Source organism: Oncorhynchus keta, chromosome 22 (genome assembly GCF_023373465.1).
Source record: "Oncorhynchus keta strain PuntledgeMale-10-30-2019 chromosome 22, Oket_V2, whole genome shotgun sequence".
Taxonomy (NCBI): domain Eukaryota; kingdom Metazoa; phylum Chordata; class Actinopteri; order Salmoniformes; family Salmonidae; genus Oncorhynchus; species Oncorhynchus keta.
The window spans coordinates 22,640,122-22,664,527 of NC_068442.1; the positions used below are offsets into that span (position 1 = coordinate 22,640,122).

Genomic DNA, 24,406 nt, shown 5'->3' on the forward strand with positions numbered 1-24,406 from the left:
TTACATACACTCAATTAGTAATACCTTGACTTTGTTGTCCTTAAGCCATTTTGTCACAACTTTGGAAGTATGCTTGGGGTCATTGTCCATTTGGAAGACCCATTTGCAACCAAGCTTTAACTTCCTGACTGTCTTGAGATTTTGCTTCAATATATCCACATCATTTTCCTCACTCATGATGTCATCTATTTTGTGAAGTGCACCAGTCCATCCTGCAGCAAAGCACCCCCACAACATGATGCTGCCACCCAAGTGCTTCACGGTTGGGATGTTGTTCTAAAGGCTTACAAGCATCCCCCTTTTTCCTCCAAACATGACGATGGTCAGTATGGACAAACAGTTCTATTTTTGTTTCATCAGACCAGAGGACAATTCTCCAAAAAGTACAATATTTGTCCCCATGTGCAGTTGCAAACCGTAGTCTGTTTTTTTATGGCAGTTTTGGAGCAGTGTCTTCTTCCTTGCTGAGTGGCCTTTCAGGTTATGTCAGTATAGGACTAATTTTACTGTGGACATAGATACTTTTGTACCGGTTTCCTCCAGCATCTTCACACGGTCCTTTGCTGTTGGGATTGATTTGCACTTATCGCACCAAAGTACGTTAATATCTAGGACACGTCTCCTTCCTGAGCGGTATGATGGCTGCGTGGTCCCATGGTGTTTATACTTGCATACTATTGTTTGTACAGATGAACATGGTACCTTAAGGCGTTGGGAAATTATTCTGAGGTCTTGGCTGATTTCTTTAGATTTGTCACGACTTTCGCCGAAATTGGCGCCCCTGCCTGTTCGGGCGGTGCTCGGCGGTCGTCGTCACCGTCCTACTAGCAGCCACCGATCCCTTTTTTGTTTGTCTGTTTGTTTTGTCTTATTAGTTTCACCTGTGTTCTGTTGTAAGGCTTAATGAGCTTCCCTATTTTAACCTCTTCATACTCTAGGGGCAGTATTTCATTTTTGGATAAAAAGACGTGCCCGTTTTAAGCACAATATTTTGTCACAAAAAAATGCTCGACTATGCATGGAATTGATAGATTTGGAATGAAAACACTCTGACGTTTCCAGAACTGCAAAGATATTCACTGTGAGTGCCCTAGAACAGAAGCTTCAGTCAAAACCAAGATGAAACTGCAACCAGGAAATGAACAGGATTTCTGAGGCTCTGTTTTTCATTATCTCCTTATACGGCTGTGAATGCGACAGGAATGAGCCTGCCCTTTCTATCGTTTCCCCAAGGGGTCTCCAGCATTGTGACGTATTTGCAGGCATATCATTGGAAGATTGACCATAAGAGACTACATTTGCCAAGTGTCCGCACGGTGTCCTGCGTGGAAATTGGTGCGCAAAACTCAGCTGCTGGTATTTTTCCATGGGATTCTGAGACGAAAGCATGCTTCCACGAACGGCATATCAATGAAGAGATATGTGACAAAACACCTTGAGGATTGATTCAAACAACAATGACAGTGTTGTTAAGAAAAGGCTAAGCTTGAGAACAGGCATATTTATTTAATTTCATTTGCGATTTTTAGAAATCATTAACGTTGCGTTATGGTAATGAGCCTGAGGGTGTAGTCACGATCCCGGATCCTGGATGGCTAAGATCAAGAGGTTAAGTACGTGTACCCGCCATTGTTTTGTGCGGGATTGTCTTTATGTTACGTGTGTGCGTTTTAGGTAGAGGTGGTTATATTTTCTGGACTTGGCACCCTGTGGTTTTGGGTAGTCACTTTGTTGTCCGAGCCCTGTGTTGTTGGGCTTGTCATTTTTTGTGTGCTGTATTAAAGAGTACTTTTCCCCAGTGGAACTCTCTGCGCCTGATTCCTTCACCCAACTAGTCCCGCGTGACAAGATTTTGGCATGATGTCAAGCAAAGAGGCACTGAGTTTGAAGTTAGGCCTTGAAATACATCCAATTGACTCAAATTATGTCAATTAGCCTACTGGAATTGTGACACAGTGAATTATAAGGGAAATAATCTGCCTGTAAACAATTGTTGGAAAAATTACTTGTGTCATGCACAAAATAGATGTTCTAAATGTCTTGCCAAAACTATAGTATGTTAACAAGAAATTTGTGGAGTGGTTGAAAAACCTAAGTGTATGTAAACTTCTGACTTCAACTGTAGGTGTTGGTTAAAGGTGACTGTATCTAAAATTATACGGGCACAAGGCGAGACTCAAATGTAGAGCTCCGATATTTATTATAACAAAGGTAGGCAAAGGCAAGTCGGGGACAGGCGAGAGTTCATAAACCAGGCCAAGTCCAAACAGTACCAGACGATAGGCAGTCTCGAGGTCAGCCCAGGCAGGGATCAGAAACCAGATCCGGGTCCAAAACAGTACAAGGGGATAGGCAGGCTGGTAGTCAGAACAAGCAGAGTGGTCAGGCAGGTGAGTTTGGAGTTAGGACAGGCAAGTGTCGAAACCAGGAGGACTAGAAACAAACAGAGACTGGGAAAAATAGGAGCAAGGAAAACCGCTGGTTGACTTGGCAAACAAGACGAACTGGTACAAAGAGACAGGAAACACAGGGATATATACACCGGGGATAATAAGCGACACCTGGAGGGGGTGGAGACAATCACAAGGACAGGTGAACCAGATCAGGGTGTGACAAAAATAAAGCCTGTAGACTTCTGTACTATAGGCTCCATCATCCCTCATCTTTAAGATCCTGCATGGTCTTGCCCCCCCACCTCTATGCCGGCATATCAGTTGAATCCAAGATGGCGTAGCAGTCAGACGTCTTTGTCTTGTCTCGTCCATTGTGTATACATATTTTTCTTCTCGTTATTTTTTATATTTTTCGTAAATCTCAACTTCAAAATACTCTCCTGGAACCCGCCTCACCCAATGTGGTGTGGATCTTTTTTTTTCTTTCCTAAAGTATTTCTATTTACCTCCGAACTGGAATACCTCAACTGAAGCTAGCTAACTAGCTACCGGCTATCAGTCAGCTAACCACCTCTAGCGGTCATCTGCTAGCGGTCAACCTTTTGCTCAGAAAGCTCTCGCCAGTTCGTACAACGCATTTCAAACATACCGGACCTATTTTTCTCTCCATATCCCAGAATTCCTACCACAAACTCTAAACCTTTTCATCTGGATCATCACAGCTAGCTAACGGCAACCTGGGTTGACTACTCCTGGCTAACGTTTCCGTCCCGGAGCTAGCACCAACTAGCCTGTCCCATCTCCCGGCTCACTCCTGGCCTACAATATCCGAAACCCTTCTACTGCCGGTACGGAGCACAGATCTCCGCTGATCCTCTACGACTGGAATACCGACATAATCTTCTCGAGGATTCTAACAGGCCCCTCAGGCGCAACGTCTGCTGAAGGCCCATTCTGCTAACCTGCTAGGCCTGCTAGCTACCTAGAGCTACTTGGAACCCTACTAATTCCACGACTAGTAGGGTCTATCGACGTCACCGCACGAAGAGGCAAAAACAGACTTACCCCCATCGCGACGTCCCCCATAGGCTAGCTTGCCTGCCCTGGTCTGCTAACTGCTAGCCCATACTAACTGCTTGCTTGCTAACCCGGTCTGCTAACTGCTAGCTTGTTTAGCTCCGGCCTACTAACTGTTAGCGAGTTAGCATCGGTCTGCTAACTGTCTGAATCGCCGAGTCCCCAGTCAGCCCAACCACTCACTAGACATAGATGTTCACTTGGCTACGCATGCCTCTCTCTAATATCAATATTCCTCGTCCATTACTGTCCTGGTTAGTGATTACTGTCTTATTTCACTGTAGAGCCTCTAACCCTGCTCAATATGCCTTAAAACCAGTTAGAGATAGTGGGCAGTATTTCCACTTTGGATGAATTGCGTGCCCATAGTGAACTGCATCAAAATCTGTCCTAAATTGCTAATATATGCATATTATTATTGATATTGGATAGAAAACACTCTGAAGATTCTAAAAAGCATTTGAATTATGTCTGTGAGTATAACAGAACTCACACGGCAGTCAATCTTCCAAACAAGTTTTGAAATCCTGAAAGTTGGGGCAACTTTGACGTCATCGCCCCCTCCCAAGTTATGGATCTGGAAACACTTCCTACATCTTCCACTAGATGTCCTCATTCAGTAGAAAGTGTAATGGAGCATTTGCTGTGAACTTTGACCTAACGGGAAGGAAAGTAGTTGGTGTCGCAAAAGGATGCCATTTTGCTGTGGCGTGTTTGCCTTTGAGTGCTTCGGTTGTTCCAATCAGCCCCAGATGAAAACGAATGATCCGGTTGGAATGCTATTGGATATATATGATTATAACATCCTGAAGATTGATTCTGCACTTAGTTTGACCAGTTTCTTCGACCTGTAATATGTAATTTGGCAGTTTTGATGCAAAGTTATCCTGGACCAGAAGTATTTTTTTGGGCATTTGAGCTGAAAGTGGTAGAAAATGCTTCTACTTGGACACTAGAATTGAACATTATGGAACAAAACAATTTATTGTTGAACTAGGACTCCTTGCACTACCTTCTGATGAAAGATCATCAAAGGTAAGGGAATATTTATGTTGTAATTTTGTATTTCTGTTGACTCCAACACGGCGGAGAAATATTGTTACGTCTGAGCGCCGTCTCATATTATTGCAATGTTAGGCTTTTTCCTTAACGTTAAAAAAAAATGTGACACAGCGGTTGCATTAAGAACCAGTGTATCTTTAATTATATGTAGAACATGTATCTTTAGTCAAAGTTTATGATGAGTATTTCTGTTATCTGGCGTAGCTTTCTATAATTCCTCCTGATATTTTGGAGGATTTTCTGAACATGGAGTCAAACCGAGATTTATGGATATAAATGCATACAGTGCCTTGCGAAAGTATTCGGCCCCCTTGAACTTTGCGACCTTTTGCCACATTTCAGGCTTCAAACATAAAGATATAAAACTGTATTTTTTTGTGAAGAATCAAGAACAAGTGGGACACAATCATGAAGTGGAACGACATTTATTGGATATTTCAAACTTTTTTAACAAATCAAAAACGGAAAAATTGGGCATGCAAAACTATTCAGCCCCCTTAAGTTAATACTTTGTAGCGCCACCTTTTGCTGTGATTACAGCAGTAAGTCGCTTGGGGTATGTCTCTATCAGTTTTGCACATCGAGAGACTGAAATTTTTTCCTGTAGGGGAACCCATCGCCTTAACAAGTTTTTTAACACAGTGTCCAAAGAGGGGCCAGAAGTATACATAATGGTGTCGTCTGCATAGAGGTGTATCAGAGAATCACCAGCAGCAAGAGCAACATCTTTGATGTATACAGAGAAGAGAGTCGGCCCGAGGATTGAACCCTGTGGCATCCCCATAGACACTGCCAGAGGTCTGGACAACAGGCCCTCTGATTTGACAAAACTGAACTCTGTCTGAGAAGTAGTTAGTGAACCAGGAGAGGCAATCATTTGAGAAACCAAGGCTGTCTAGTCTGCCAATAAGAATGTGGTGATTGACAGAGTCGAAAGCCTTGGCCAGGACGATGAATACGGCTGCACAGTAATGTCTCTTATCGATGGCGGTTATGATGTCGTTTAGAACCTTGAGCGTGGCTGAGATGCACCCTTCACCAGCTCTGAAACCAGATTGCATAGCGGAGAAGGTACGGTGGGTTTAGAAATGGTCGGTAATCTGTTTGTTAAATTGCCTTTCGAAGACCTTCGAAAGACAGGGTAGAATAGATATAGATCTGTAGCAGTTTGGGTTTAGAGTGTCAACCCATTTGAAGAGGGGGATGACCGTGGCAGCTTTCCAATCTTTGGGAATCTCAGACGATACAAAAGAGAGGTTGAACAGGCTAGTAATAGGGGTTGCAACAATTTCGGCAGATAATTTTAGAACGAGAGGGTCCAGATTGTCTATCCCGGTTGATTTGAAGGGGTCCAGATTTTGCAGCTCTTTCAGAACATCAGCTCTCTGGATTTGGGAGAAGGAGAAATGGTGGGGGCTTTGGCGGATTTCTGTGGAGGGTGCCGTGCATTTGACCGGGGTAGGGGTAGCCAGGTGGAAAGCATGGCCAGCCATAGAGAAATGCTTATTGAAATTCTCAGTTATAGTGGATTTATAGGTGGTGACAGTGTTTCCTAGCCTCAGAGCAGTGGGCAGCTGGGAGAGGAGGTGCTCTTATTCTCCGTGGACTTTACAGTGTCCCAGAACTTTTTTGAGTTAGTACTACAGGATGCAAATTTCTGTTTGAAAAAGCTAGCCTTAGCTTTCCTTACTGCCTGTGTATATTAGTTCCTAACTTCCCTGAAAAGTTGCATATCACAGGGGATAATGCAGAACGCCACAGGATGTTTTTGTGCTGGTCAAGGGCAGACAGGTCTGGAGTGAACCAAGGACTATATCCGTTCCTAGTTCTACATTTTTTGAATGGGGCATGCCTATTTAAGATGGTGAGGAACACACTTTTAAAGAATAGCCAGGCATCATCTACTGACGGGATGAGGTCAATGTCATTCCAGGATATTCCGGCCAGGTCGATTAGAAGGGCCTGCTCGCAGAAGAGTTTTTGGGAACGTTTGACAGTGATGAGGGGTGGTCGTTTGGTCACAGACCCATTGCAGATGCAGGCAATGAGGCAGTGATCGCTGAGATCTTGATTGAAAACAGCAGACGTGTATTTGGAGGGCGAGTTGGTTAGGATGACATCTATGAGGGTGCCCGTGTTTACGGATTTCGAGTTGTACCTGGTAGGTTCATTGATATTTTGTGTGAGATTGGGGGCATCAAACTTGGATTGTAGGATGGTCGGGGTGTTAAGCATGTCTCAGTTTAGGTCACCTAGTAGCACGAGCTCAGAAGATAGATGGGGGGCAATCAATTCACATATGGTATCGAGGGCACAGCTGGGGGCAGAGGGAGGTCTATAGCAAGCGGCAACAGTGAGAGACTTTCTGGAAATGTTAATTTTTAGAAGTAGAAGCTCGAATTGTTTGGGTACTGACCTGGATACTAATACAGAACTAGTAGATTGCTACACCGCCCCATTTGGCAGTTCTATCGTGGCGGAAAATGTTATCGTTAGCAATGGAGATTTCAGGGGTTTTGGTGGTTTTCCTAAGCCAGGATTCAGACACGGCTAAGACATCCGGGTTGACAGAGTGTGCTAAAGCAGTGAGTAAAACAAACATAGGGAGTAGGCTTCTAATATTAACATGCATGAAACCAAGGCTTTTACAGGTACAGAAGTCAACAAATGAGAGCATCTGGGGAGTAGGAGTGGAGCTAGGCACTGCAGGACCTGGATTAACTTCTAAATCACCAGAGGAACAGAGGAGAAGTAGGATAAGGGTACAGCTAAATGCTATACGAACTGGCCATCTAGCAAAAGGAGTAAAAGGAGCAGGTTTCTGGGCACGATAGCATAGATTCAAGGCAGAGTGTACAGACAAAGGTAAGGTAGGATGTGAGTACATTGGAGGTAAACCTAGGCATTGAGTAATGATAAGAGAGATATAGTCTCTAGAGACATTTAAACCAGGTGATGTCATCGCATATGTGGGAGGTGGAACAACATGGTTGGTTAAAAACTAACATCCAGACGAGCTTCAATGCCATACAACTCTCCTTCCAAGGCCTCCAACTGCTCTTAAATGCAAGTAAAACTAAATGCATGCTATTCAACCGATCACTGCCCGCACCTGCTCGCCCGCCCAGCATCACTACTCTGGACGGTTCTGACTTAGAATACGTGGACAACTACAAATACCTAGGTGTCTGGTTAGACTGTAAACTCTCCTTCCAGACTCACATTAAGCATCTCCAATCAAAAATTAAAACTAGAATCAGCTTCCTATATCGCAACAAAGCATCCTTCACTCATGCTGCCAAACATACCTTCGTAAAACTGACCATCCTACCGATCCCCGACTTCGGTGATGTCATCTATAAAATAGCCTCCAACACTCTACTCAAGAAACTGGATGCAGTCTATCACAGTGCCATCCGTTTCGTCACCAAAGTCCCATACACTACCCACCATTGCGACCTGCACGCTCTCGTTGGTTTGCCCTCGCTTCATACTCGTCACCAAACCCACTGGCTACAAGTTATCTACAAGTCTCTGCTAGGTAAAGCCCCGCCTTATCTCAGCTCACTGGTCACCATAGCAGCACCCACACGTAGCACGCGTTACAGCAGGTATATGTAACTGGTCACCCCCAAAGCCAATTCCCCCTTTGGTCGTCTTTCCTTACAGTTCTCTGCTGCCAGTGACTGGAACGAACTGCAAAAATCTCTGAAGCTGGAGTCTCATATCTCCCTCACTAGCTTTAAGCACCAGCTGTCAGAGCAGCTCACAGATAACTGCACCTGTACATAGCCCATCTGTAAACAGCCCATCTATCTACCTACCTCATCCCCGTGCTGTATTTATTTATTTACCTTGCTCCTTTGCACCCCAGTATCTCTATTTGCACATTCCTCTTCTGCACATCTACCATTCCAGTGTTTAATTGCTATATTGTAATTACTTCGCCACCATGGCCTATGTATTGCCTTAACTCCCTTATCTTACCTCATTTGCACCCACTGTATATAGACTCTTTGTTTTCTTTTGTTCTACTGTATTATTTACTATGTTTTGTTTACTCCATGTGTAACTCTGTGTTGTTGTATGTGTCGAATTGCTATGCTTTATCTTGGCCAGGTCGCAGTTGCAAATGAGAACTTGTTCTCAACTAGCCTACCTGGTTAAATAAAGGTGAAATAATTGTCTTTCTTTTTTTAAATATCATGTTCAAGGAAAGCACCTCTAGGATAACAAGGGCAGTAACTAGAGGGGACTGCGTTGTCCCTTTCCGATCAGTAAACTCTGACAATCAGCCCTCTCAGTAAGAGCTACAATATACTGGAATACACTGCCCATGGATGTCAAGCCCTGGTCTTAGTATTTTGTGTTTTCTTTATTATTTTGGTCAGGCCAGGGTGTGACATGGGTTATTTATGTGGTGTGTTTTGTCTAGGTTTTTTTGTATGGTATGGGATTGTGGTGTAGTATAGTAGTCTAGGAAAGTCTATGGTTACCTGGAGTGGTTCTCAATCAGAGGCAGGTGTTTATCGTTGTCTCTGATTGGGAACCATATTTAGGCAGCCATATTCTTTGAGTGTTTCGTGGGTGATTGTTCCTGTCTCTGTGTTTGTTGCACCTGGTAGGGCTGGTTTGGTTTTTCACAGTTTTTGTATGCTGTTTGTATTTTCATCTTTATTAAAGATGTTTATAAATAACCAAGCTGCATTTTGGTCCTCCTCTCCTTCAACAGAAAACCTTAACAATAGACTTGAGAAACGCACTGATTACTGCGCTTTTAAAATAAAATTGAAAACATGGCTAAAATCTATCCAATCCTGTACACACGCGTTATATGTGGTTCCTGATATGTAAGACGACAGCTGATGAAAGTGTTTTATTCTGAATAGGTTGTTGATGTTAGAATCATATTGTATGTAATGTATTTGTACTTTGTATGATTTTTTGTGAGTATTTGTATTTGCGTTGTGGCTGTGTAATTGTTCTTACAAGCCCTGGACTACAGGTGCAAATGAGCTTTTGGTTAACCCTGGCACATTTACATGGATGTTGCATTACTGTAATATTGATGTTGATAAAATGCACTGTTCCCTATGAATAAATCTATAAATACATCTAACATTGCATGTCCACTTTGCACCAAGACAAGCAGTTGTATTGAGCTCTCTTCTCATTGTGAAAGTGCCACATCAATCCAGTTACTGAATTTAATAAATCTATCAAATTCAATTAAAATGTATTGTCTGTGTTTTCTGTCTAATACCACACCTGTATCCTCTCACCCATCTACCTGTTGACCAACACACGTCAGACCATTTTTTAGAGAGACAAAACATACCCACTATAATACAGTAGAAGTGGTTTCCTATTGGACTGGGACAACAGGAGAATTAGGGCTGAGTGGACCTCAGTGAGGATGAGTGTGTACAGTAACATACAGCTGCAGATTGGACCTGGTTTAGCATATCAGAGAGGCATTATTGTCAGTCCTGGCCTTTGTTAGTGGAGGTAATTAATTAATGTGGGGTCAACACACATACACACACACACACACACACACACACTGGAGTCTGGTTGGAGGGTGCAGGTTTAGCGGTAATGGGATATCTCTATGAGATAAAGATGGAGAGAAGAGAGGTGGATCTACATAAAACCACTCTTTTCCTCTGTAAAGACCATATTAATATTCAGGTCACCTGACTGATGTGGTGCCATGTCTTTAGACAGCGAACAGCAGTTTAGCATGAGAATGAGACCCAGAGGTCACCGATAGAGAGGAGAGGAGATAAAAGAACAAAACCACCTGGGATTATAATAGTGAGAGAGGGAGCGACAGAGAGGGAGAGAAGGGGTCCAACACATGGAAATAGAAATGCATTTATTTCATGTTTATTACATGTATTCAGTAACCAGTCTCATTGTAGGACATCTGTCTTTACAAAAGCACTTCTCAGACTGGCCCATCTCCATTTATTCAGATACATATTCAGATAAGCGTCAATACAATAGTATCATATCATATCCAGGTGGCTGAGCTAGTATCAATGAGTAATGTGGGTTGTTATAGATGCAGCGTAGCAGCTACAGGATGTACTGAGTTCAGAGTTAAAGAGATCCAGTTGAGAACCGAATAACTGATTTAAGTATCCTTTATCTATCTGACTGACCGGTCAACAACATCCCATGTCCAAGATCAAGATATCTTATGCAGAGTAGAGTCAACAGAATGGATTATATACAGTTGAAGTCTCAAGTTTACATACACTTATGTTGGAGTCATTAAAACTAGTTTTTCAACCACTCCACAAATTTCTTGTTAATAAACTATTGTTTTGGCAAGTCGGTTAGGACATCTACTTTGTACATGACACAAGTCATTTTTCCACGAATTGTTTACAGACAGATTATTTCACTTATAATTCACGGTGTCACAATTCCAGTGGGTCAGAAGGTTACATACAATAAATTGACTGTGCCTTTAAACAACTTGGAAAATTCCAGAATATGATGTCATGGCTTTAGAAGCTTCTGATAAGCTAATTAAAATAATTTGAGTCAATTGGAGGTGTAGCTGTGGATGTATTTCAAGGCCTACCTTCAACCTCAGTGCCTCTGTGCTTGACATCATGGGAAAATCTAAAGATACAAGCCAAGATCTCAGAAAAAAAATTGTAAACCTCCACAAGTCTGGTTCATGCTTGGGAGCAATTTGCAAACGCCTGAAGGTACCACGTTCATCTGTACAAACAATAGTACGCAAGTATAAACACCATAGGATCACGCAGCCATCATACCGCTCAGGAAGGAGACGCGTTCTGTCTCCTAGAGATGAACGTACTTTGGTGTGAAAAGTGCAAATCAATCACAGAACAACAGCAAAGGACCTTGTGAAGATGCTGGAGGAAACAGGTACAAAAATATCTATATCCACAGTAAAATGAGTCCTATATCGACTTAACAGATTGCAACTGCACATGGGGACAGATATTGTACTTTTTGGAGAAATGTCCTCTGGTCTGATGAAACAAAAATAGAAATGTTTGTCCATAATGACCATCGTTATGGGGGGAGGCTTGCAAGCCGAAGAACACCATTCCAACCGTGAAGCACTGGGGTGGCAGCATCATGTTGTTGGGGTGCTTTGCTGCAGGAGGGACTGGTACACTTCACAAAATAGATGACATCATGAGTGAGGAAAATTATGTGGATATATTGAAGCAACATCTCAAGACATCAGTCAGGAAGTTAAAGCTTGGTCGCAAATGGGTCTTCAAAATGGACAATGACTCCAAGCATTCTTCCAAAGTTGTGGCAAAATGGCGTAAGGACAACAAAGTCAAGGTATTGGAGTGGCCATCACAAAGCCCTGACCTCAATCCCATAGAAAATGTGTGGGCAGAACTGAAAAAGCTTGTGTGAGCAAGAAGGCCTACAAATCTTACTCAGTTACACCAGCTCTGTGTCACGCCTTGGTCTTAGTATTTTGTGTTTTCGTTTATTATTTGGTCAGGCCAGGGTGTGACATGGGTTTATTTTGTTGTATTTCGTATTGGGGTTTGTAGTATTTGGGATTGCGGCTGAGTAGGGGTGTTGTATAGGCTTGGCTGCCTGAGGCGGTTCTCAATCAGAGTCAGGTGATTCTCGTTGTCTCTGATTGGGAACCGTATTTAGGTAGCCGGGGTTTCTCTGTGTATTTCGTGGGTGATTGTTCCTGTCTCTGTGTAGTGTTCACCAGATAGGCTGTAATTAGGTTTCACGTTCCGTTTGTTGTTTTTGTATATGTATAAGTTATTTTGTGTATCGCAATCCTTCATTAAAGATCATGAGTAACAACCACGCTGCATTTCGGTCCGACTCTCTTTCGACAAACGAAGAACGCCGTTACACTCTGTCAGGAGGAATGGGCCAAAATTCACCCAACCTATTGTGGGAAGCTTTGGAAGGATACCCAAAAAGTTTGACCCAAGTTAAACAATTTAAAGACAATGCTACCAAATACTAATTGATTGTATGTAAACTTGTGACCCACTGGGAATGTGATGAAAGCAATAAAAGCTGAAATAAATCATTCTCTCTACTATTATTCTGACATTTCAAAACCTTAAAACAAGTTGGTGATCCTAACTGACCTAGAATTTGAATTTTTACTCTGATTAAATGTCAGGAAAAGGGAAAACTGAGTTTAAATGTACTTGGCTAAGGTGAATGTAAACGTCCTACTTCAACTGTACCTTTAGAGCTGGTAAAAGATCACAGCTACACTCGGATGGGGATACATGCAGATGTTGGATCTTATTTTGAGACAGTTTGCCACAGCAGGAAAATAATCCTGCAGCAACAGGAAATGTGAATTATTATGTGGATTATAAATAATGTACATTTTTGTAGGGGTTGATGCGTTTTTCATAAGGGAAATCAAGTCTGAAATTTCTAAGTGGAAATTACAAACTTCAGAAGCCTTTTTAAACCTCAACTACACTATACGTTTTTACATTTCCTGCATAGCAGGAAAGTAATCCTGCAATAAAGTGATCAGATGAAGATCCTATATCTGCAAACACAGTCCATCTGATGTGACTGTGTTGGGGCAGTTTGTATTGGACCTACTGTGCCTTCAGAAAGTATTCAGACCCCTTACATACTTCTACACACAAACCCCATACTGACAAGGAGAAAACAGGTTTTGAGACATTTTTGCTAAATTATTGAAAAATACAAATTAAATACCTTATTTACATAAGTACTCAGACCCTTTGCTATGAGTCTCGAAATTCAGCTCAGGTGCATCCTGGTGCATCCTATTTATCTTGATTGGAGTTCACCTGTGGTAAATTCAATTGATTAGACATGATTTGGAAAGGCACACACCTGTCTATATAAAGTCCCACAGTTGACAGTGCATGTCAGAGCAAAAACCAAGCCATGAGGTCGAAGGAATTAAATCAATCAAATGTATTTTTAAAGCCCTTTTTACATCAGCCCATGTCACAAAGTGCTATACAGAAACCCAGCCAAAATGCAGATGTAGAAGCATGGTTGCTAAAAAAAACTCCATAGGAAGGCAGGAACCAGGAACCAGGAACCAGACTCTGAGGGCTGGTCAGTCCTCTTCTGGCTGTGCCGGGTGGAGATTATAACAGAACATGGCCAAGATGTCCAAACGTTCATAGATGACCAGCAGAGTCAAATAATAATCGCAGTGATTGTAGAGGGAGCAACAAGACAGCACCTCAGAAGTAAATGTCAGTTGGCTTTTCATATCCGAGCATTCAGAGTAAGAGACAGCAGGTGCGGTAGAGAGAGAGAGTCGAAAACAGCAGGTCCGGGACAAGATAGCACATCTGGTGAACAGGTCAGGGTTCCAAAGCCACAGGCAGAACAGTTTAAACTGGATCAGCAGCATGACCAGATGGACTGGGGACAGCAAGGAGTCATCAGGCCAGGTAGTCCTGAGGCATGGTTCCTAGGGCTCAGGTCCTACAAGAGAAGAGAAAGAGAAGAGAAAGAGAGAGAAAGAGAAAGAGAAAGAGAAAGAGAGAGAAAAAGAGAAAAAGAGAGAGAGACTTACACAGGACACTGGTTAAGACAGGAGAATTACTCCAGATATAACAGACTGAACCTAGCCCCAGACACATAAACTATTGCAGCATAACTATTGGAGGCTGAGACAGGAGGGGTTGGGAGACACTGTGGCCCCGTCCGACTATACCACCGGACCAAACAGGCAGGATATAACCCCACCCACTTTGCCAAAGCACAGCCCTCATACCACTATAGGGATATCTTCAACCACCAACTTACTACCCTGAGACAAGGCCAGTAACTCAGCCCCCGTAATAGGGTTAGAGGCAGAGAATCCCAGTGGAGAGGGGAACCGTGCCAGGCAGACAGCAAGATTGGTTCATCACTCCAGTGCCTTTCCGTTCACCTTCACACCCCTGAGCCAGACGTTACTCAATCATAGGACCTACTGATGAGATGAGTTTTCAATAAAGACTTAAAGGTTGAGACAGAGTCTGCGTCTCTCACATTGATTCACAGACCATTCCATAAAATGGAGCTCTATAGGAGAAAGCCCTGCCTCCAGCTGTTTACTTTGAAATTCTAGGGACAATTAGGAGGCCTGCGTCTTGTGAACATAGCGTACGTGTAGGTACGTACGGCAGGACCAAATTGGAAAGATAGGTAGGAGTAAGCCCATGTAATGCTTTGTAGGTTAGCAGTAAAGCTTTGAAGTCAGCCCTAGCCTTAACAGGAGGCCAGTATAGAGAGGCTAGTATGATCACATTTTTGGGTTCTTGTCAAGATTCTAGCAGCCGTGTTTAGCACTAACTGAAGTTTATTTAGTGCTTTATCCGGGTAGCTGGAAAGTAGAGCTTTGCAGTAGTTTACTCTAGAAGTGACAAAAGCATGGATTCATTTTTCTCCATATTAATAAAAGTTAAATATTTATAAAAGTTTCAGATTTTTGCAATGTTAAGTAGATGGAAAATAGCTGTTCCTGAAACAGTCTTGATATGTTCATCAAAAGAGAGATCAGGGTCCAGAGTTACGCCAAGGTCCTTCACAGTTTTATTTGAGATGATTGTACAACCATCAAGATTAATTGTCAGATCAGAAGATCTCTTTGTTTCTTGGGACCTAGAACTAGTATATCTGTTTTGACCGAATTTAAAACTTTTTTTTTTGTCTGAAACACAGGCTTCCAGGGAGGGCAATTTTGGTGCTTCACCATGTTTCATTGAGATGTACAGCTCTGCATCATCTGCATAGCAGTGAAAGTTAACATTATGTTTGAAAACAACAGTGGTTCTATAACGGAACCTTGCGGAACACCAAAATGCACAGTTGATTTGTCAGAGGACAAACCATCCACAGAGACAAACTGATATCTTTCTGAACGATAAAGTCTAAACCAGGCCAAACTTGTCCGTGTAGACCAATTTGGGTTTCCAATCTCTCTAAAAGAATGTGGCGATCGATGGTATCAAAAGCAGCACTAAGGTTTAGGAGCACGAGGATAGATGCAGAGCCTTGACAAGTCTCTGAAAATCCTTGTGTGGCCCAGCCAGAGCCAGGACTTGAACCCAATCAGACATCTCTGGAGAGACCTGAAAATAGCTGTGCAGCAACGCTCACCATCCAAATTGACAGAGTTGAATGGGGAAATACAGGTGTGCCAAGCATGAAGCATCATACCCAAGACGACTCGATGATGTAATCACTGCCAAAGGTGCATCAACAAGGTACTGAGTAAAGGGTCTGAATACTTACTTAAATGTGATATTTCAGTTTTACATTTTTAATAAATTACAAACATTTCTAAACACCTGTTTTTGCTCTGTCATTATGGGGTATTGTGTAGATTAATGAGAAAAACAACAACAATTTAATCAATTTTAGAGGCTGTAATGTAACAAAATGTGGAAAAAGTCAAGGGGTATTAATATTTTCCGATGGCAGTGTATTTGAAGATTACAAGCAGGGGAGCAAGGGCCTCCCAGATTCTCTACAACTGAAGTGTGGCACACCTAAAGCCTTTTAAATGGTCTTGTGATACACCAAATTAACAAAGCAATTTGTGTCTCTCATACATACACACATACGCATACAGCTGGAAAACCATAAATACACCAAAAAAACGACTTAGCATTTCAGGAACGTTTAACAGTGCAAATGGAAAACAGTAATGTGTGTGTGTGTGTGTGTGTGTGTGTGTGTGTGTGTGTGTGTGTGTGTGTGTGTGTGTGTGTGTGTGTGTGTGTGTGTGTGTGTGTGTGTGTGTGTGTGTGTGTGTGTGTGTGTGTGTGTGTGTGTGTGTGTGTGTGTGTGTGTGTGTGTGTGTGTGTGTGTGTGTGTGTGTGTAAGTGTTTGCCTCATTAAGCCAGTAGCAGAGGATAGCAGACTGTCCAATTATACAGCATCCACCTCTCTTCCCTCTATCCCTCCTTCCTCTCCTCCCCCTTCTCTCCATCCTCTCCCGATCAACCCAAACAAACACAACTATTTGCATATTGTTTAATGGATTGCGAACCAGCCAACCCCAAAAGCAGGCCTAATTGCAGTAATGCATCAAATTGTCTGTTTATATAAAAAGGCTGATCTTTACACACGTCATCTGGCAACATTTTCTCTTCCCTCACATCTCACCCATTACACCAACCGTCATACTCATTTGGTCTGTTTTGAGCAATAAACTATTGTAACAGGAGTTTATCAAATGTAGTGTGTCTATAAGTTACTCATGGGTCCGAAACTTTATGGCAGGCACAGTTTCTCTCTTGCTGTATTCTTTCGACAACCGCAAGTCTCTTGTGCTAGGTGGCAGCATTTATCTGGAGAGAGAGAAGTAAAAACATAGAGAGAGAAAGGGAAGACAGAGAGAAATAGACTGGGGAATGTGTATAGTGACATCGGGGTCTCTGTCTGTTTCTCCAGGGGAGTAGTGGCTTCCTTTGGTTTTAACAAAGAGCTAATGGATTCTCCTCAGCCAGAGTGAAGCAGGGTTAACAGGCTAACTGATCCACCAATAGATGTTCAGAGAGAACCCAGGTTCCCATGCTCCTGGAGGCTGAGGCACAGTCCATGGGAAGCCTCTTAAACCCTCAAACACCACTCCTCCAATAGAACAAAGAACACACACACACACACACACTCAAATGGATACACACGCTCAAACATGCACACACACACACACTCAAATGGATACACACGCTCAAACATGCACACACACACACACTCAAATGGATACACACGCTCAAACATGCACACACACACACACACTCAAATGGATACACACGCTCAAACATGCACACACACACACACACACACACACACACACACACACACACACACACACACACACACACACACACACACACACACACACACACACACACACACACACACACACACACACACACACACACACACACACACACACACACACACACACAGCTAACCACACACACACAAATACTTTCACAGAGTAGACTGATCTCTCCCTTTGGCAAAGGCTGCAGCCTCTATCTAGGCCCGGCTCCATCCCTCTTGAGTATTTTTCCCACAGTGCTAACACAATAGTGGAAATGGAGATTTACCTTTTATTGAGCATTCCCTTAGATTCATTAATTGATCAAAAGTGTGAGGTCCATTTGGATAATGCCATGAAGGAGCTCAATCATTGTTCAATTTCTCAAAAAGCCCACACAAAGGTTATAACTTTTAAAAAGTTAAGAAAGAGCGAGGGGATTCTAGAAATATAAATTGTGCTGAATAATGCTCCTTTGACACACATTTAAAAAAAGTGAATTGTCTGATGTCTGGATGAATCAGAGTTGGTGTTGCATCTGAACTAATTTAAATATTTAAAGTCACTAAGAGGAATGAGACATAGTCACATCTAAAATATGGATCTCCTAATCAGAGCTAATAAATATTTGACTTTTGAGTCTATGGTCCAGATGAATGGTTATTCTGTGTTGAATAGTTAATGTGAGGGCGGCTATGGAAACGGCCATGTCATTAGGACCCCAAGTCATCTTTGTCACGTCTACATCACATCTACATCAATGCCTAATTATATCTTTATATACCACACATTTCTATCAGGCAAAATACTCAGACAGCCTTCCTTCCCATGATTATCTAGTAGGCATGTAGTTGCGGACTATGTTCTGAAAGTCTTATATGAAACTCTTCTATCTCTGTCTCTCTCCCTCTCCATCTCTCTTTTTCTCTCTCGCTCACTCTCCATCCCAGTCAAGACAGAGCAGTAGTGATTGAGGAAAGAAAGCTCTCTCTGACTATTGGGATGTTACTTCCACTCTTGGTATTCTACACCAGGAGTGTCTGAGGAGCTGAAGATGATGCATCCCTTGACTGCCCCTGGAGAGATGTTAAGTCCATCCTGCCTGTCCTTGGTGTTAAGCCCTCTCATCCCTCTCTCCCTTTCCTTTTCTCTTTCATTATCTCTTTCTCTCCATTTCTCTATTAGTACCACTCTTTATTTCTTTCTTTCTTTCTACCTTTCTCCTTATACTCTCTCTCCTACCTACACACACTCACTCTGTCTTCTCTTTAACTCTCTCTCTCTCTCTCTCTCTCTCTCTCTCCTCTCTCTCTCCCTCTCTCTCTCTCTCTCTCTCTCTCTCTCTCTCTCTCCTCTCTATCCCTCTCTCAATTCAATTCAATTCAATTCAAGGGCTTTATTGGCATGGGAAACATGTGTTAACATTGCCAAAGCAAGTGAGGTAGACAACATACAAAGTGAATATATAAGGTGAAAAACAACAAAAATGAACAGTAAACATTACACATACAGAAGTTTCAAAACAGTAAAGACATTACAAATGTCATATTATATATATATATATATATATATATATATATATATATATATATATATATATATATATATATATATATATATATATACAATGTACAAATAGTTAAAGGACACAAGATAAAATAAATAAGCATAAATATGGGCTGTATTTACAATGGTGTTTGTTCTTCACTGGTTGCCCTTTTCTCGTGGCAACAAGTCACAAATCTTGCTGCTGTGATGGCACACTGTGGAATTTCACCCAGTAGATATGGGAGTTTTTCAAAATTGGATTTGTTTTCGAATTCTTTGTGGATCTGTGTGATCTGGGTGAAATATGTATCTCTAATATGGTCATACATTGGGCAGGAGGTTAGGAAGTGCAGCTCAGTTTCCACCTCATTTTGTGGGCAGTGAGCACATAGCCTGTCTTCTCGTGAGAGCCATGTCTGCCTACGGCGGCCTTTCTCAATAGCAAGGCTATGCTCACTGAGTCTGTACATAGTCAAAGCTTTCCTCAATTTTGGGTCAGTCACAGTGGTCAGGTATTCTGCCCCTGTGTACTCTCTGTGTAGGGCCAAATAGCATTCTAGTTTGCTCTGTTTTTTTTGTTAATTCTTTCCAATGTGTTAAGTAATTATCTTTTTGTTTTCTCATGATTTGGTTGGGTCTAATTGTGCTGGGTGAAACCCCACCTCTTCAAGGAATACCTAGGCCTTCTCACCCCCCTAAAAAGATTTAGATGCACTATTGTGTGTGTTCCACTGGATGTCATAAGGTGTATGCACCAACAGAGCCCTTAAATGTAATGTAAATGACAGAGCCCAAGGACCAGCTTGCTTAGGGGACTCTTCTCCAGGTTCATCTCTCTGTAGGTGATGGCTTTGTTATGGAAGGTTTGTGAATCGCTTCCTTTTAGGTGGTTGTAGAATTTAATGGCTCTTTTCTGGATTTTGATAATTAGTGGGTATCGGCCTAATTCTGCTCTGCATGCATTATTTTGTGTTTTACGTTGTACACAGAGGATATTTTTGCAGAATTCTGCGTGCAGAGTCTCAATTTGGTGTTTGTCCCATTTTGTGAAGTCTTGGTTGGTGAGCGGACCCCAGACCTCACAAGCATAAAGGGCAATGGGCTCTATGACTGATTCAAGTATTTTTAGCCAAATCCTAATTGGTATGTTGAAATTTATGTTTCTTTTGATGGCATAGAATGCCCTTCTTGCCTTGTCTCTCAGATCGTTCACAGCTTTGTGGAAGTTACCTGTGGCGCTGATGTTTAGGCCAAGGTATGTATAGTTTTTTGTGTGCTCTAGGGCAACGGTGTCTAGATGGAATTTGAATTTGTGGTCCTGGTGACTGGACCTTTTTGGAACACCATTATTTTGGTCTTACTGAGATTTACTGTCAGGGCCCAGGTCTGACAGAATCTGTGCATAAGATCTAGGTGCTGCTGTGGGCCCTCCTTGGTTGGTGACAAAAGCACCAGATCATCAGCAAACAGCAGACATTTGACTTCGGATTCTAGCAGGGGGAGGCCGGGTGCTGCAGACTTTTCTAGTGCCCGCGCCAATTCGTTGATATATATGTTGAAGAGGGTGGGGCTTAAGCTGCATCCTTGTCTAACCCCACGACCCTGTGTGAAGAAATGTGTGTGTTTTTTGCCAATTTTAACCGCACACTTGTTGTTTGTGTACATGGATTTTATAATGTCATATGTTTTACCCCCAACACCACTTTCCATCAGTTTGTATAGCAGACCCTCATGCCAGATTGAGTCTAAGGCTTTTTTGAAATCAACAAAGCATGAGAAGACTTTGCCTTTGTTTTGGTTTGTTTGGTTGTCAATTAGGGTGTGCAGGGTGAATACATGGTCTGTTGTACGGTAATTTGGTAAAAAGCCAATTTGACATTTGCTCAGTACATTGTTTTCATTGAGGAAATGTACGAGTCTGCTGTTAATAATAATGCAGAGGATTTTCCCAAGGTTACTGTTGACACATATTCCACGGTAGTTATTGGGGTCAAATTTGTCTCCACTTTTGTGGATTGGGGTGATCAGTCCTTGGTTCCAAATATTGGGGAAGATGCCAGAGCTAAGTATGATGTTAAAGAGTTTTAGTATAGCCAATTGGAATTTGTTGTCTGTATCTCTCTCTCTCTCTCTCTCTCTCTCTGATGGATGGTGTGATAGTGTTTTATCTGTATGTGACTGTCTGTCACCTCACCTGCTCTCTCCACCTCACCATGACCTGAATCCCAACACCAGCCATGCACCCCAGCTCTACTCTTTGCCATGATCGCTCTGCCTGGTGCTTCTCTCCTGAAACACACTCAGTAGATACCATTACTTTACATTTACTTTAAACATAAGTTGATGTTTTTCACTAGGGTGCTATTTATTTCAGTGACAAGGACATGACACAAAATCAACAGGAGAGGAGAGGAAACACAGTGGCAGTATCTAACAATAGGACCCTAGAGTCTGAGCCAGGGGACTATTTGAATTCTGTCTCTGAAAGCATAAACAGCCACATGCTGAGAGTGATAAACCTGGGGATTTATTCAACTCATTCCTCTATCTCCCTACTGCTGCATACGCAGAGGAGCAGGAAATTAAAGAAAAAGGACGAGGAAGGAGAGGGGGAACAGGAGGAGAAATAGATAAAAATTACTATTACTTCATAAAAGTGTTCCTTCTTAGGGGGTTTGCCTCGAAAGCAGAAACAACTTCAAAGTACCATCTGAAAAACGGAAGATAAGTAATTCTTTGCCCTAACCGTAGTCAATTGATGATTGCAAGGGTAGTAAGGTCATTATTTGGATGAAAATTAAACTATGTGAACTACACTCCCTTACTTATTTATTTGGACAGTGAAGCTAAAACTTTAAATTTGTCTCTATACTCCAGCATTTTTTATTTGAGATACAATGTTTTATATGAGGCGTCAGTACAGAATGTCACCTTTTATCTGAGGGTATTTTCATACATATATTTTAGCGTTTTTCAGATAATTATTTGTTCATATTTGTTTTTGTATAGTTTTCACATATCAAGTTCGTACATTTAAATGTTTGTTGTTTCAATGACGCTTACAGAAGTGTATGAGTTCCTTAAAAGCCTATTTAAATCCCATTGTTGGGATACAGTAAGGTGGTTTACCTCATTAGGCAAAAAGGTGGCATACTTATCATAATATGTAGTAAATAATCATAATATTACAGAAAAATGTGTAAAAAAAGTTTAATAAGTAAATCCCGAATTTTCACTATATAAACTTGACATGATAAACAAGCTGCGAGGTCAATCCAGCATGAGAGTAAAGAATACCCAACTGATGGTTAAATGAACCCATGTTTGAGTCTTCCAACAACCCAACTGATGGTTAAATGAACCCATGTTTGAGTCTTCCAACAACCCAACTGTTGGGTTATTCACGCAACCCAACTGTCTGGGTCAAAAAAAGGCCTCCCGAGTGGAGCAGTGGTCTAAGGCACTGCATCTCAGTGCTTGAAGTGTCACTACAGACACTCTGGTTTGAATCCAGGTTGTATCACAATGGTCCGTGATTTTGGATTCCCATAGGATGTTGCACAATTGGCCCAGTGTCGTCTGGTGTAAGCGGTCATTGTGAATTAGAATTTGTTCTTGACTGACTTGCCTAGTTAAATAAAAAAATAACTCAGTGTGTGTTCTGTCCAATATCTACCAAGTGCTGGGTTACCAAATAACCTCTTTTAGAATCTGAGAGTGAAATATGTACACACTCGTCTCTAATATGTAGTCTCAGCATTCCCAAACAGAACCATTACAAGCCAGAATGTTGAACAAACTTCACCTTACTTAACCTCTTTGTCCCTACTGTATGTTGGAGGTAATCTGGTAGAAAATATCCACAGGGAAGTGTTATCAACCCGGCCTTCAGTTCACTGGTCTGTACATTGGTTTGTAGTTCTGTTTTTTATTTTCACAACTGATGCAATTCTCACGTGACAAACACTTGCACAATATGGCCGAGCCTAACTTAACCACAGACCGAAAGGCAAACACTTCTCGCTCATTGCAAGGAAACGTGCTTTGGTCGACTATGTTCGGTTACATTTGGCTGTTGTTGACATATTGTGCATCACATGTGATGTGCGAAGAGACTGAAAATACAAGTCACAGAACCTGCCAGCTCTGCAAAAAGTCAGGTAAACAACACTTTCCTGTGGATATCTCCACCTCCTACCACCAAAAGTACAAACAGCATGTACAACTGGTAAAGTAAGTTTAAATATCATTTTATTCAACATTCTGGCTTGTAGACTGAAAATCCATGGTACTGTAACATTATGATGTTCAGGCAACAGATTACTCAAATTCAGTTGTTTTTAAAACAGCATTTTTTTTGGCACGAGTCTATCTCAGTATATAATTGTGTGCATGTGTATGTGAGTATGTGTAACATAGTTGTGTATGAATGTCATCTTGTGTGTGTATGTCATCTTGTGTGTGTATCTCAGCATGTGTGTGTCTCATGGCTCATGGCTCATAACATCTTGTGTGTGTGTATGTCAGCATGTGTGTGTCTCATGGCTCATAACATATTGTGAGTGTGTCAGCTCATATCGGACAGCTGCTGTTTCAGCAGGCTCGATTAGCATTGCACCGGTGTGTGTGAACATTTTTGGGTCTCTAATATCGGCACAGACTGCTTCTCCGGAGGCACAGAAAGTAGAAAAACTAGCCCCAGAAACCACCCTCTCATTCCCAAGCGATGCATTATACACATGATACTCAGCTTGTAGTAATGAGCCTGATCACGAGATACACAGGCTGTGTCTCACGACTAGGGTTGCAAAGGGAGGTTGTGTATTACTGGAAACCAGTAAACTACCAGAATTTTGGTAACTTTCAAGATTTATTTGGAATTTTATAAAATGACATCTAGTGGCCTTTTAGTGTACTTCAGATTATCACAGGGTTCTGTCATTATCTCTAGCGCTGTTTGGCCTTATCTGTCACGACTTCTACCGAAGGTAACTCCTCTCGCTCGGCGCTCGGCGTCGGCGGTCTACTAGTCGCTACCGATCCCTTTTTCTTTTTCTGGTTGTTTTGTCTGTGTTCCTTTTCACACCTGGTATTCAATTGCTTTGATTTCTGTGGGTATATAGGGCACCTGTTACCTGCCGTAATTCGTGCAGGATTAGACTTGTGTGTATTGCACTCGATTGTATTTGATGTTTGTTGTTTTTTCGCTATTACGCACGTGTATGTAAAGTGTGTAGGAACTGTGTTTGTTCCTCCTTGTGTTTGCACGTGTTTCTGAGCATTCGAGAGCTTGTCTGTGCCGTTTCCTATTGGTGGACTATATTATTAAACACGCTTCCTGACTCCTACACCTTTCACCAAGCGCATGTTATCACAGAATCCTGCACCAATATAATTATGGAGTCAGCAGGAGCGGACGCACTCCCAGGGTCCGTGGAGGAGCGAGTTCAACACCACACGGCAGTATTACACCGACTGGGGACCGCCATGGATCAGGTGATGGCGACGATGGAGA

General features: G+C 42.1%; 1 protein-coding gene across 1 annotated transcript in view; it reads left to right on the top strand.

The window, feature by feature from the left end:
* Nucleotides 1-24,406, top strand: part of LOC127910569 (uncharacterized) — a 76,353-nt gene that overhangs the window by 46,183 nt on the left and 5,764 nt on the right. Inside the window, exon 4 of the mRNA XM_052474625.1 lies at nt 23,004-23,124. Coding sequence (XP_052330585.1) covers nt 23,004-23,124 — 121 coding nt within the window. The remainder of the gene's footprint in view (nt 1-23,003; nt 23,125-24,406) is intronic.